The 14976-nt window shown below is 34.4% G+C and overlaps 3 protein-coding genes across 6 annotated transcripts in view; all 3 read left to right on the top strand.

Annotated features, from left to right (window-relative positions):
• LOC111701925 (neuroblastoma-amplified sequence-like) overlaps positions 1-3961 on the top strand; it is a 16437-nt gene extending 12476 nt beyond the window's left edge. Inside the window, exons 14-19 of the mRNA XM_023473398.1 lie at positions 67-259; positions 715-860; positions 987-1103; positions 1451-2992; positions 3092-3283; positions 3729-3961. Coding sequence (XP_023329166.1) covers positions 67-259; positions 715-860; positions 987-1103; positions 1451-2992; positions 3092-3283; positions 3729-3797 — 2259 coding nt within the window. The 3' untranslated portion in view covers positions 3798-3961. The remainder of the gene's footprint in view (positions 1-66; positions 260-714; positions 861-986; positions 1104-1450; positions 2993-3091; positions 3284-3728) is intronic.
• The window catches only part of LOC111701930 (beta carbonic anhydrase 1-like), a 25459-nt gene extending 10483 nt beyond the window's left edge, over positions 1-14976 (top strand). Inside the window, exons 1-6 of one of the 4 annotated variants that reach the window (XM_023473405.1) lie at positions 10600-10689; positions 11601-11922; positions 12549-12616; positions 13784-13919; positions 14154-14266; positions 14457-14976. In XM_023473405.1, coding sequence (XP_023329173.1) covers positions 11827-11922; positions 12549-12616; positions 13784-13919; positions 14154-14266; positions 14457-14961 — 918 coding nt within the window. In that variant the 5' untranslated portion in view covers positions 10600-10689; positions 11601-11826 and the 3' untranslated portion in view covers positions 14962-14976. Of the gene's footprint in view, positions 1-10599; positions 10707-11590; positions 11923-12548; positions 12617-13783; positions 13920-14153; positions 14267-14456 lie in introns of those variants that run through there. The other 3 variants (XM_023473406.1, XM_023473403.1, XM_023473407.1) reach the window with 3 other exon arrangements.
• On the top strand, positions 3773-10462 carry LOC111701932 (chromobox protein homolog 1-like). Its single transcript, XM_023473410.1, has 6 exons — positions 3773-3793; positions 6547-6647; positions 7970-8081; positions 8804-8901; positions 9235-9354; positions 10231-10462. The coding sequence occupies exons 2-6, from the start codon at positions 6552-6554 to the stop codon at positions 10294-10296; spliced, it is 492 nt and encodes a 163-aa protein (XP_023329178.1). The 5' UTR covers positions 3773-3793; positions 6547-6551; the 3' UTR covers positions 10297-10462.

Below are 14976 nucleotides of genomic sequence, written 5' to 3'. Positions count from 1 at the left end.
GTAGAATTAGATGAAGGGGAATGTTTCCTAATATTTTTAGCTAACTATGTAGGTTCTTATTTCTAGGGATTGGGATTATTGGTTTCTCTGGTAGAGGAAACCAACAGGAAACCTCTGCTCCTGTCTCTACCTCAAACTGTTCCCAGCCTAAACTTTATCCTCACCTACCTGGCTATTTTAATCAACCAGAAGATGGGGATTAACCAGAAACAGATATTTCAGACTACGCCAACCAATCTCCTGAAAAACGCAATAAAAGGTATATTTTATTTAGTCCTTAATTGTTGAATTATTCGACATCAACCTTGTAAGAATGTTGTAGCAATTTAAAAGATTAAAAGTTGCCAACATTAGACATCTTTAATGAATCACCCTGTATAACATTTCTTGTAGAATTCGGAGGTGTTTCGCCCACTAGACTTAATATTTCTCTTCAAACGAATGTTAATTTTCCTAACACTACCATCTCCCAGATTTAGTAAATAGTAAGGTTCAAACAGTTCTCTTGTGCGCCGAGTCAAGCTAAGGAAGTTTAGTTTAGTCTACGTAGTTCAACTACTTTACTTTTTCATTAAATCTGTAGCTGATGAAGTAAACTTTGATTCAATTTAGATTTTTTTGAACTTTCGCAACTAATTAATACTAAATGGAAAAATATTTGAAAAATTCTATACTTCCTCAAATTTTCATTAAAACTGATAACCTGTATTTAAGGAGCTGAAGAGAAGGCTGATATAGAACCTGATCTTAAACTTCTCCATGAGGTCCTAGAACTAGCAGTAGATTACAACCAGGCCACTATCTTAGGTCAGGCCGGAGATGTGGACATTCAAAGATTTACAAGGGATCATCAATACCAGGTCAGAATTATTTAGCTTTTAATGTGTTTTTTTTTACATCGAAAACTTGCTAAGTACATTTAGGGACTTTTACAAATCTGGAGAAAAATGCACTTTTTGTTTAATATTAACTATGTAATTTTGCAGGAGGATACGATCCTTGGTTTAGCTCGGTTTCTTGAACCGGAGAACTGGGAGTTCACGTGCACACTGGCTAAACGTTATAAAGTGGATACTTGGATAATAGCAGCCACTCATACAGAGGTAGGGTACAGGATACATGGCTACATGTTCATGTGTATTGTGTAACTTTATCCTAGATTTACGATACATAGTATATACTAGGATACTAGAAGCCACTCATACCGAGGTAGGGTACAGGAAATAAAGATGTATGTTCAGTCCCATGTTTATCTCCAAGCTTTAACGCATAATACTCGAAAAACCTAGTATTTTCTGCATACAAATTTCTTTATTAGCCTTTTTGATTTTTTTTTAAATGGTTCATTCTTTTTAAATTTTCCGATTTATCCAGAATATCGCAATTTAGAGCTAAAACAATTAAAGAGCCGACATTGTGACTTTTTACAACTAATAATATAAATGTTTAGGCAATCTTTGTTGAGAGTGAGGACACCACATATATTCGGAATATTCTGGAGAAAAGAGATCTCTGTAAAACCTTGCAGCTCAACCCTACTCGATGGAGGGACTGGAGTACTGAGAGAATATTCCCACTTCTAGATGGAACTAATCAGGATAAACTTATCCTCTATTTTCATCTCATGTATGACGTGACGAAAGATGAAAAATATTTATCTGACAAAGAAGCGCTTAGTTTACTCGGAGCAGGACGGGTTAATATTGATTATATTCGTCTTGTAAACGGAGATTTATCAGTTCTTGATCCGCTTGACTCCAGTAGTATGGAGGTGGTTGCTAAGGTCGTGGAGAAATTACCTGAGATGGAAGGAAGAAATCTTACAAGTTCAAAGATTTATCTTGTCTTTGCTGAGAAGGAATTTTTCCGTAGACGAGCTGAATATGATAATTGGATCGAGTCCTTCTCCAATATCCAGGATACTCTGGAGAAACTAGACCCAGAGAGTTTTAAGCTTTTCATGATTACAGTTCTGTTGTCGGAGAAAAGTTTATCTGTTATAAACCGCGGATCTCGGAGTAGGATAATGAAGAAATCTATCAAGTTTATAGAAATCAAGATTGCGGAGAAGGCTGTAGGAGACTGGACTGGAGTACTAACCTGGGCTCAGAAACTTAAATCTCATCTAGACAAACTTACCTCTAAACTAACAGAAGGAATCCTTGGATCTCTGGAGCTAGGTGATATGGATGCAGTTAATAGGTTTGAACTGACAGGAGGAGAGAATTCGAAAATTTTAAACTTTCTTGTAAACCTAGTTCACACTGGAGCAGAGCAAAGTTTAATCATGAAACTGATTGCAATCTGGAAACAGGATGAGATGGTAGTAGATGAAGGGTTTGCTCAAATATTTTCGTTTTCTGTCGAATCCCTAAAATCAGGATCAGATATCAGCCACAACTTGACTCTCTGCATTCAGAGGATGCTGGATGAGTTTGAAGTTTGTCCAGAGAATCTGAGAAACGTTCTTACTCCGCTCTGCACGCTTGAAACAATATCCGTCTCCGACAGATTGACATTTGTTCAGATTTTAAAGAAAACTAAGACAGCAGAAGAGCGTGAGGAAGAGTTTGATAGCAGTTTTCTCTCCGAGCTGTACCAGGTCCAGGAGAAGGTTCAGGGTATAGTTCCAGACTTCAAGGTCTTAGAACAGGATATTGAGAGTGATGAAAATAAGATAAAACTGTTCTCAAGGTTGATAGAAAAGTGTGTAACGTGCAAACAGTTCCGGGAGCTGTCAGAGTACTTACTGGAGTATTTCTCGGAGGATAAACCGAACTGCAGGAAATGTCTTCTGAACCTTATCAATAAAGGATTGGGTTTAAATCTAGGAACAATTCCTTCTTTAAATCTGATCCTACAAGTTGCCGAATATTTAACAGATGAGGAAGTACAAACCATCCTGACTACTTGTGCTGGAACGAAGGAAGAACTTTATATAATGCTGATTTTGAAACTAAAGAAGAAGGAAAGATATAATGAAATCTGCAAGGTGAGACTAAAAATCTATTTTATTTAAAAAAAAACTTATTTATCAGTTCATAATTTTTTTCTTCAAATCCTAAAGTTTTTATTTTAAATATATTTTTAGATGGTAACAAAACTTGAGTCGGTTGAGGATGAAACCCTGGTTGGATTGGTGGAGGAAGGGTTAGGAGCTGAGCTTGCAACCTCTGCTCTGTATCCGAGGTTGGTGGAGGCTGTGCTGGGAGCAGAGTTAGGATCAGATCTTGTCAGTCAGCTGACCCAGGCTGGTCAAACTCCACTAGCATTAGCTTTACAGGTTAACATTACTGCACTCACATTTCAAGTTTTAAGGGAAAAAAATAGATTTATAAAAATAAAACTTTTTCGACTTTTATGAGGGGAGAGGTATTTCTTTCTTTAGAATCTACGAGAGTGATTTTTTTTTGATTTTACGAAATTTTTTTAAATCTTTAAGGGAATATTTTTCAAACAGGGATATTAAATTATCTTGCATGTTCGCTATGAAACTTACTCTGAAATTATTTTTTCCCCATAAAAAAAAATTTATATTACTTGAGTTGAATATTTAAAAAAAAATTTCTCTGAAATTATTTTTTCCCGTAAAAAAAAATTTTATATTGTTGAATATTTAAAAAAAAATTTTCTCCGGAAAAAGACTTTCTTTGTTAGGAAATATTTTGGAGTATTAGGTCAATGATGATATATAGATTATGATGTATGTAAAATGTTTAATATTCTAGCTTCTGTCCTCTGGTGTACCTGGAGCTTTGAGAACAATGGCCTCATTCCGGTTCCTAAATCCTAAGTAGTTCCAAAACCCTACTTATTAAAACCTACACTTTCAAAATCGTACAGATGAAAAGAAAGTTGTATTTGTACAATGTTTTTGTTTAATGTAATGGATAAATCACCTCTGCTCAGCAGGAACGGAGAAGTGTGATCCATCCTGTGATAATATATGCTTGTAGTTTTTTCATCTCTATATTTCTATAGTATATAATGTATATTGTATATGCACCGGTTGAAGATAATCAAATTTATTTTGTTAAAGGAGGCGTTGCATCAATGACATTTTTCAATATCTCAGTAAATAATGGTGCTAGCCGGTTCTACTTTTGCATGTATACTCATCTGATGCTTTAGGAACAGGATAAGAGATTAAATCTTCAATGTCTCCGTTCGGAGACCGGAGATATGGGATAAGGTACCTCCGTCGGCTCCGATTTTTTATCTCCGGCCCTAATGAACTTACAGAGCCCAAATTCAACAAACATACACCTAAGGACCTATATAATTTAATAAAAAAATTCTTTTAAAAAATTTCGATTTTTTCTTGCAAAGACAGGGTGTCAAAAAATGGCATTTTTTCATTTTTTTTAAATGTCTTTTTTGGGGGTGTTCCGATAAAAAATAACGAAAGAAAAAGGGTACAGAAAATGATTTAAAACTATTATGAATCTTTTTTAGAAAAGGCGGTTTTCAAAAAAATGTTCACATCACCCCCTACAGGGTGTCCCAAAAATATTTTCCACTCATTTTTAAAATTCTATGAGTTTTACTATCAATAATAATGTTAGCCGGTTCTAATTTTGCATGTATACTAATGTGATGCTCTAGGAACAGGATTGTATCGTCAGTTCCCAACCGACGAATCAACAAATAAAAGGTTCGTCCTACCTATCTAATCTCGTCCTTGATACGGGCTTTGTAATCCAACGGTTATAGGAACAGGGAAACGGAAACTAGTGAACCATTCTCCTGAAGATAGTCTCGTACTCAATTCAAAACTAGGGATTGACCAAATCAATAATAATTTTATGGTTTCTAAATAAAAGATTCCCAGGATGAACGAAAAGAAATAAATGGCGTAAAAAGACTAAAGACAGTAAAATAAGTTCATCCTTGATAATAAATATACTAAAATCTGTACTGGGTCTCAAAATAAAATCCGGTAAGTTCACATTTAACCCTGAAATCACCTTAATCCGTCCTCTGACGATAAACATAGATAGGAAGCACTGTAAACTTCAACCATTCTCTCCGAGCTATTAAACCCAAGCTCTTATTGCTTAATTCTGAAAAGGATCCAATCAATAAATATCAGGGTAGAAAAAAAAAACACATATCAACAGAAAACCAAAACTCTATAGCTAAAATATGGCGTCTTCTGTACTACGCACGGTGCAGTGTAGACTGCAGCAACGAAATAAAATTATAGACTGCTACAGCGAAACTGACCCTGTATAAATCCGCGTCAATCACAAGCTCTGAGATGATATGGACAAGAAACTTAATTTCCGGCTGGGCCCTGGAAACACTAAACAAGGATATGAGATCAAATCTTCAATGTCTCCGTTCGGAGACCGGAGATATGGGAAGGTACCTCCCTCGGCTCCGATTTTTTATCTCCGACCCTAATGAACTTACAGAGCCCAAATTCAACACACATAAACCTAAGGACCTATATAATTTCATAAAAAAATTCTTATTTCAATTTTTTCTTGCAAAGACAGGGTGTCAAAAAACGGCATTTTTTCATTTTTTTAAAATGTCTTTTAGGGGTCTTTCAATAAAAAAAACGAAAGAAAATGGATTCAGAAAATCTTTTAAAACTATTAAGAATCTTTTTTAGAAAAGGCAGTTTTCAAAAAAATGTTCACATCACTCCCTACAGGGTGTCCCAAAAATAATTCCCACTCATTTTAAAATTCTTTAGAGTTTTACTATCAATAATAATGTTAGCTGGTTCTCCTTATGCATGTATACTCATCTGATGCTCTAGGAACAGGATATGAGATCAAATCTTCAATGTCTCCATTCGGAGACCGGAGATATGGGATACGGTACCTCCGTTGGCTCCGATTTTTTATCTCCGGCCCTAATGAACTTTCAGAGCCCAAATTCAAAACAGCTACACCTGAGGAACTATAAAATTTAATAGAAAATAAAAAAAATTATTTTCGATATTATCATAAGAAGACAGGGTGTCAAAAAATTGTATTTTTTTCATTTTTTTAAATGTCTTTTTTGGGGACTTCCAATCAAAAATAACGAAAGAAAAAGGGTAAGGAAAATGTTTCCTTAACTATTATGAATCTTTTTTCAGAAAAGGTGGTTTAAAAAAAATGCCCATCACTATCAGGGTGTCTTAAAAATATTTTCCACTCATTTTTAAAAATCTATCAATAATGGCGTTAACCGGTTCTACTTTTGCATGTATTCTAATCTGATATTCTAGGAACAGGATAAATTTTTGAAAAAAATTTTTTTTATTAAATTATATAGGTCCTTAAGTGTATGTGTGTTGAATTTGGGCTCTGTAAGTTCATTAGGGCCGGAGATAAAAAATCGGAGCCGACGGAGGTACCTTATCCCATATCTTCGGTCTCCGAACGGAGACATTGAAGATTTGACGTCATATCCTGTTCCTAGAGCATCAGATGAGTATACATGCAAAAGTAGAACCGGCTAGCACCAATATTTACTGAGATATTGAAAAATGTCATTGATGCAACGCCTCCTTTTAGATTGCATTTTATGTTGAATATTTTGTTTCAGGGGAAATGTCTGAGGAAATTGAAGGAGACGAGTTTATTGTTGATAAAATCCTGGATAAGAGATCTAGGAATGGAAAGATCGAGTATTATCTCTCATGGAAGGTAGGAATAATATTATTCTATGTCTGTTCAGTTCCCTGCCTGCCTGCCTGTCTGCCTGCCTGTCTGCCTGCCTGCCTACCTAACGTATGATGGGTGCCTCTGACAGTCGCTGCATAACGTTATTTGATTTGATTTAATGTATCTTTAGGAGACAGCATTTTTATATAAAAACCTATAAAATCTTGAAATCTCCAGGATTACATAAAACTAAATCTATTTGAAAGGCTTAAACTTCTCATTAAGAACGATTCTTCGACAAAATAAAAGGAGAGCTTGTACGTTCATTAATTCAAAACAGATATCGATGGCCGAAGGGAATTGAAGTAAATGAGAATTTGGCTATTGACCTTGGCATTTATCTGATTTGATTAAATTTATAAGGTTCAACCTTATGAGAAAACAGTGTACTATAGAAGATTTTTTGCATTTCAAATAAATAAATAAAGTTAATGGTAAGGATCTTAAATGAACACTAAGTTACTTTTACTTTTATCAAATATCCTAATCTTTATCTATTTATTAAAACATCTTTTTCGAACAAAAGAAAGGTTGGGAAGGGAGGTCAAGTCGGATTTTTAATAAAGAATGGTGTGAAGAATTATTATTTTCAATATTATCATTATTTTATTGTTATTATGATGATATCTGGGGGTTCGGTATTAAGAAGAATATCTGGGAACCCAAGGATAACCTGGACTCCTAATATCCTTATATATCTGTATCTAGAGGTTTACCTTGGAACCTAAAGATAACCTGGACTCCTAGTATCCTTATATATCCATATCTAGAGGTTCGGTCCTGAGAAGATACCTGGAAACTCAATGAGAACCTGGACTGCCAGTATTTTACTATTTCTATATCTTGAGCTCCGGTTCTGAAAAGAATACCTTGGAACCCAAAGAGAGCCTGGATTCCTAGTATCAAAATTTATCTATATCTAGGGGTTCGGTCCTAAGTGGAATACCTGGAAACCCGAGGAGAACCTGGACTCCTAGTATCCTTATATATCTATATGTAGGGGTTTGGTCCTAAGGAGAATACCCGGGAACCCAAGGATAACCTGGACTTCTAGTATCCTTATATATCTATATCTAGGGGTTCGGTCCTAAGGAGAATACCTTGGAACCCAAGGATAACCTGGACTTCTAGTATCCTTATATATCTATATCTAGGGGTTCGGTCCTAAGGGGAATACCTGGGAACCCAAGGAAAACTTGAACTCCTAGTATCCTTATATATCTATATTTGGGGGTTCGGTCCTGAGAAGAACCTGAACTCCTGGTATCCTTATATGTATCGTATCCTATTATATCTAAATCTAGGGGTTCGGTCCTGAGGAGAATACCTGGGAACCCAAGGAAAACTTGGACTGTCCAGATCTGATTAAAGGTTTTGAGGACAAACTCAAGCAAAAGAAAATTGAAGGGAGCAAAGGTAAACTTAATTGATCCTAACAAAAAAAATATTATTTCTTTTAATTTTTTTGCAAGTTTCTTTAACATCAAAAAGTGTAAGTTTTCTTATAAATTTAAGTCAGAAATGACATAATGCAGGAAATGAAGATAAATGTAGAAAATGAAGATAAATGTAGAAAATGAAGATAAATGTAGGAAATGAAGATAAATGTAGGAAATGAAGATAAATGTAGAAAATAAAGATAAATGTAGAAAATAAAGATAAATGTAGAAAATGAAGATAAATGTAGAAAATGAAGATAAATGTAGGAAATGAAGATAAATGTAGGAAATAAAGATAAATGTAGGAAATAAAGATAAATGTAGAAAATAAAGATAAATGTAGAAAATGAAGATAAATGTAGAAAATGAAGATAAAGTATAAAATGAAGATAATGTATGAAATGAAGATAAATGTAGGAAAGGAAGATAAATGTAGGAAATGAAGGTAAATGTATGAAAAGAAAATAAATTTAGGAAATTAAGATAAATGTAGGAAATGAAGATAAATGTAGGAAAGGAAGATAAATGTTGGAAACTAAGATAAATGTTGGAAAGGAAGATAAATGTAAGAAAAATTTAGGAAATTAAGATAAATGTTGGAAAGGAAGATAAATGTAGGAAATGAAGGTAAATGTAAGAAATGAAGAAAAATTTAGGAAATTAGGAAAGGAAGATATATTGACAAATTGTAATATTCAGGTGGAAAGCGTAAAGGAGGGGAGGAAGGAGGACCTCTAGCTAAGAAGAAGCACCCAGAGGAAGAGGCCAAACCTCGAGGTTTCGACAGAGGACTCCAGGTTAATATTTAGCCTATGTTTACACAATATCTTTATTTTAAGTTAACAATTAGCAAAGAATATGGTTTTACAGGTACAAACTAAACCGTATTTTGGGGACCACGGGGGGGGGGGGGTCATTTCACACCTACTCTACTCCGTCATTATTTAAGTTTAAAGCCCCCCCCCCTCCCCTCCATTTTCAATCTCTTTGAATGTTAACCCTTCTTTTTTATGTTATTGAAGAAAATACATGATAAGCGATAATATTTTTTTAATAGCGACTATTCTTAAAATAACATTTTGCTCTAGTTCAGTAATTGAGATCTGAAAAACATTTTTTCTTCTTTGCAGCCTGAGCGTATTATCGGCGCAACTGACTCCTCTGGCGAGTTGATGTTCCTGATCAAGTGGAAAGGGAACGACGAGGCTGATCTTGTACCGGCACGCCAGGCAAACGCTAAGTGCCCCCAGGTAAGACACCAGGCTAATATTGTACAGGCACGCCAGCAAACGCCAAGTGCCCCCAGGTAAGAAACGAGGCTAATATAGTACATGCACTCCAGGCAAACGCTAAGCACATCCAGGTAAGACACGAGGTTATTCAAGTACAGGCACGCCAGACAAACGCTAAGTGCCCCAGGTAAGACACGAGGCTAATCTTGTAAAGGCACGCCAGGAAAACGCTTAGTGCCACCAGGTAAGACACGAGGCTAATCTTCTACAGGCATGCCAGGCAAACGCTAAGGATCAGTAAAATCCCTCGGGGTTTTCAGGCCCCAAGGGGTGCTGAGCCCCCTTGGAAACAAAAAAGTTAAGCCCCCCTGCCACACCGGACAAATTCTAGTGTACGCCCCTGGACAAGCAAGCAACTGAACACTAACAGCTAACTCAAATTTTCTAATTCTTATATATTTGCAACCTGATCGCGTATACCTTTGATATTTTAAATTATGAATTACGTTATATCAAAGAGTCTTTAAATATTAATGCAGAAACATGTTCAATACTTGGTATCAGGCCGTACCCTGTAATTTTTATGATGGGTGGTTTTTTCTTCCCATCTTGAACCTCGCTCTTTTTCCTACATTTTGATTTTATCTCATTCTATTCTATCCTAGCTCTCATACAATCCAGTCCTATTCTCTTTATCCTGTCCTTATGAAATATCAGATATAAGAATTAGAAAATTGAGTTTGAAGAAAAAAGTTCTGTTCCTTCAGAAGTTTTTTAAAAAGCAAAATTTTGTCTGACTAAGGTTAATTTGTAAAAAAATGGCAGTTTTTAAAGAGAGGGAAAATTTCATGAAAAGACTTAAATTCCTGTTTAGTGATAGAAAATCTTGTTCAGGTTGTCATCCAATTCTACGAGGAGAGGCTATCCTGGCACACTTCGTCTTTGGACGAGGACGACTAGAGGCTCTTCCTGACATCTGGACGATCATTAATTCCTATCGGACGATCAAGCATTTTAATTGTAATTGTTATGATTTAATCAAACCACATCACATAACACATGGTCCTATGATAACTAAATTATAATTGCAGAGAAAATCTTCGGAAGTTTGAAATATGTCGAAAGTAAAATTTGTAATTTTTGTTTCCTCTGATTTTTTTTGTATATTCGCATTTTCAAAAGAATAATTTTTGAAAAAAATTAATAATAATGATATTGAATAATAGGAATGCTAGAATCTCTATGTAAGTCTTAAAAATGTGAATTTACAGCTTATGCAACCAAACTGAACGTTTATTAATAATTTAATTTCATAGTTTGTGTACAATTAATTCACTTTATTTGATCGTCCAGGTGAAATGGACTGTTACGTAATTTCAAGTGACCTACCATTTAGGGAGGGGAATGCCCGCTACACAGTACGTTTAAACCTATCTTATAAAAAACGTGGAAGATATTATCGTTTTTTTTTTCTTTAAAGGGACTGTAAAGGAAAAATGAAAGGGGGTATAGGCTGAAAGCTGATCACTTTAGATCGCGACCCATGAAAGTTATATCTGATGTTCCTATCTCGAGAAATTAATATACAACTGTGTCAAATTTATATGAAAATTAATATATATATACAATTTTGTATAAAAGTAGTTGGTTTAAAAAGATCAAATTCAGCAAATAAGCAACCAATCTGAAAACGATGATATCACAGAGAAAGCTAATTATTACTTAGGTTTACTCCAATTCTAATTTTATTTTTGTTATTTCTATTTTTAATAGATTTAATTCATAATATTATTTACACATCCGTATTACTTGACCAGAAATTCCACCAATGACAGTGCAGTACAGTGTCACGTGATACAGGCAGAGACACGTGACCAGTAGCTCTGCCATTGGTGATAGTTCTGGTCACGTGATTTAAGTTTAAGATTTTCTAAATTTTACATATATGAACTTTAGTATAGTTTTAACACAGTTTTATGTCAATTTCTCGAGACAGGAACATCAGATAAAACTTTCATGGGTCGCGATCAAGAGCTAAAGTGATTAGCTTTCACTTTCAGCCTATACCCCCTTTCATTTTTCCTTTACAGTGTTTATTTCTGACAATTTCCATTATTTCTGAACCATAAGCAATTTATTAAAGAAAATATGATGAATGTCTCGTGCGTTTTTATTAAAGAAAGATTTTTGAGAACCGTTGTTAATTAGCCATACAACTCTATAGATGAAGAGTCACGAGAAATTACGTCTACAGTCCCTTTAAGCTATCTCTCTGTATCCTCGATACTTAACTTCAGTACCATGATCATGAGAACTCAAAACACAGCTTCCTGTTCAACTCGTGTAATGTATTCAAATATGCATGTCAAATAAATTAATAAAACTGCAGTATTATCATCAAGGTACCATAAAAAAATTGTGAAAATTAGTTTGTAAACATATTTTCATTTTGGAAATCTTTTCGAAATCTTTCAGCATGCATAAATAAAAATGGCCGAAGCTAGACATGGTATGGAAAAAATATTTAGAGGTCTGATGACCTATAGGCTGACCCATCAGAGGAATATGGTGGATCAGTTCAAAAAGGTAAAAAGAAAAACATGGCACAGAAGAATAACTGTAATAATTTTGGGTTGTCATTAAAAACTACTGCACAAGAGTCGCTAACTGAACCCACAATCAAATCAAAAACAACGATCTTTTATTAATGATTTAAACATCTTTGCATAAAAATCTCATCTTAAAATAGAAGTTCAGTGGCCGAATTTAAAGAATTTGAGCGGCGGTTTAAATTTAAACCGCGGCTCAAATATGGTTGGTTCCACTTAAAATTGTATCAAATGTTTCAAGATTTTAGCCGGCGCTAAATTTAAACCAGGTTTTGGAGGATTTAAACCGCGGCTCAAATTCTTTAAATTCCATCTCAGTTCTCATTTGAATTGTTCTCGTTTATTCTCTATTCTACTCTGAATAACAATCCTGTTGCTGTTTTTTTTTCTTCATAAAAGTGCAAACGAAATAATACACATAATATGTCAAGTTACTATCCTGGGTCAAACTTTTTGTAATACAGATTGGTTAGGAAATATTTGTTTATTCGGTTGGTCTTCAGGTTGAATTTAATCGAGATGAAAGTCTTATTTCCGTTCTAAAAGAATTAGGTTGTCCATTGTCCGAATAGACAATTTATGTTCGTCGTGTTATTTATTCAGGTGAGAGATAACCCTGTTCCTACAGCAGTATTCTTTACGTGTGTAGACTCAAGAATGCTTCCTAGCAGGTCATTATCGGAGTCAATTATTTTCTATCGAGTATGTTATTTTATCAACATAATATGTTATATGAAACACTAAAGACTTTATATCAGGTCTAAGGTCCTAATAGTTTTTCTCAAGAGTCCTTACAAGGAGGTCAATTTTAAAACTAAGTATGTAGGTCAGCTGGTTATGAAGTTATTATTAATATTAAGGTTAACACGGACTAGGATGGAGATGTTATTGATATTAAGGTTTACACAGACCCAAGATGGAGATATTATTGATATTAAGGTTTAAATAGACCCAGGTTGAGATATTATAAATATTAAGGTTTACATAGACCCAGGTTGGAGATAATATTGATATTAAGGTTAACACAGACCCAGGTTGGAGATATTATTGATATAAAGGTTTACACAGACCCAGGTTGAAGATGTTATTGATATTAAGGTTAACACACACCCAAGATGGAGATATTATTGATATTAAGGTTTACACAGACCCAGGTTGGAGATATTATTAATATTAAGGTTTACACATACCAAGGTTGGAGATATTTAAAATTCAGTGATGGTGATGGACCAAACCTCTGTAGAGTAAAAAAGTAGATGTTAGTCCCACATTTATTGAAAATATATTTCGGTCTGGGTTGACCCTCGTCAGTTCTAACGATATAATAACCATCAAAATCGATAAAAAAAAAATTTTAAAATGTAAAAATCACAAGAATATAAACAAACAAAAAGATTATTCAAAATAAAAATTTGGGCTGTCAAATGGATATAAGGGAAAAGAACTCAGATTATGAGATGGAAAACAGATAGTTTGCAAATATTCACTTTCTAAAAAAATGTTTTTAGACAATTATTATTCTTTGAGCTTGTTTCTTCACAAAGGTTAAAAACAAACTGTGTAGATGTGTGAATATTGAGTTGGGGTGGGGGTCGATCTAATTAACGAACTTTTCCTTTTGGAGATATTATTGATATTAAGGTTTAAACAGACCCAGGATGGATATATTAATGATATTAAGGTTTACACAGACCCAGGTTGGTGATATCATTGATATTAAGGTGTACACAGACCCAGGTTGGATATATTTTTAACATTAAGGTTAATAAAGACCCAGGTTGGAGATATTGATATTAAGGTTTACACAGACCCAGGCTCGATATATTATTAATGTTAAGGTTTACACAGACTCAGGTTGGAGATATGTTTATCGTAAGGAACGCTGGGAACATGGTTCCACACAGTAGTAAGGTCTCACCGTCAGCTGTAGCTACTGAACCTGCTGTACTAGAGCTAGCTTGTGTTATTAATACGGTGAGTTTTTGAGACCCTTTTAAAGAAAATTTTTATGATTAGTTTTTTGTGAGTTTTTTATGGTTTTCTTTTATTGATCAACTTAGTTATTAGTATAATTAATCAACATAATTGCTAGATAATAAATGAACTAAATTGTTAGATGATTAATTAACTCAAATTTTAAATAATAAAACTAATCAATTGATATACTTAAATTAGATAATTGAACTCAATAATTGATGATTGATTAAGGTAAAACATGTTGTTGTCTGTGGACACTCTGATTGTAAAGCTATTAATCTTCTCTACAGTCTACACACTGATCCTAAAACACAAAACTCAGCCGTTGCTCACGGACATCTCAGGTCTCTCTTTAAAAAAATGAATAAATTTTTAAAGAAATTTTTTTCATAAAAATTTAATATTAGATTATATATTTTTTTGTAAATGGGGTTTGGGATGATAGCTAAAAAACCTCTTTTTTAAAAAAAGTTCAAATAAATTACACGGACCCGGACGATATTCCAGTTTTGTATCTTTATAAAAAATATTTAGTTCCTGGATTAAGCAGCACGGAGACAGCACAATGGTTGAGTTCGACAAGATCGAACGAGCACAGTTCCGTCGACCCATCCTTCTACACGCAGAGGATCCTAACGAGAAGTTCCCGGCCTACGTCGACGTGGACGAGAAGTACAACATTAACGACAAAATTTCGATGGTGAACACGCTGGTTCAGATGCAGAACGTGACCTCGTATCCGTTTATGCACAACTGTCTCCGGGACGGTAGAACGCATATTCATGCGCTCTGGTTTGATGTTTACACTGGAGAGGTTCATTGCTTCTCTAGGAAGGAAAAGGTAAAGGAAAAAAAGGAATTCGACAAAAATATGATAAAACAATCAAAAAAGACACATTCAAAACCTATTAAGAGAATTAGTATAGAAACTAAGAACTGGTACATCAGAAAGGAGACAAATAAAGCAACTGAGAAAGTACTTAGGAAAGGAAACTACACCAGAAAGAGATTAATTAAAAAACTAAGAAAGCCTATTTGAAAGGAAACTAAGAAA

Source organism: Eurytemora carolleeae, unplaced genomic scaffold (assembly GCF_000591075.1).
Source record: "Eurytemora carolleeae unplaced genomic scaffold, Eaff_2.0 scaffold289, whole genome shotgun sequence".
Taxonomy (NCBI): Eukaryota; Metazoa; Arthropoda; class Copepoda; order Calanoida; family Temoridae; genus Eurytemora; species Eurytemora carolleeae.
Note: the sequence above shows the minus strand (reverse complement) of the source record. Positions and strands in the feature narration are given on the sequence as shown.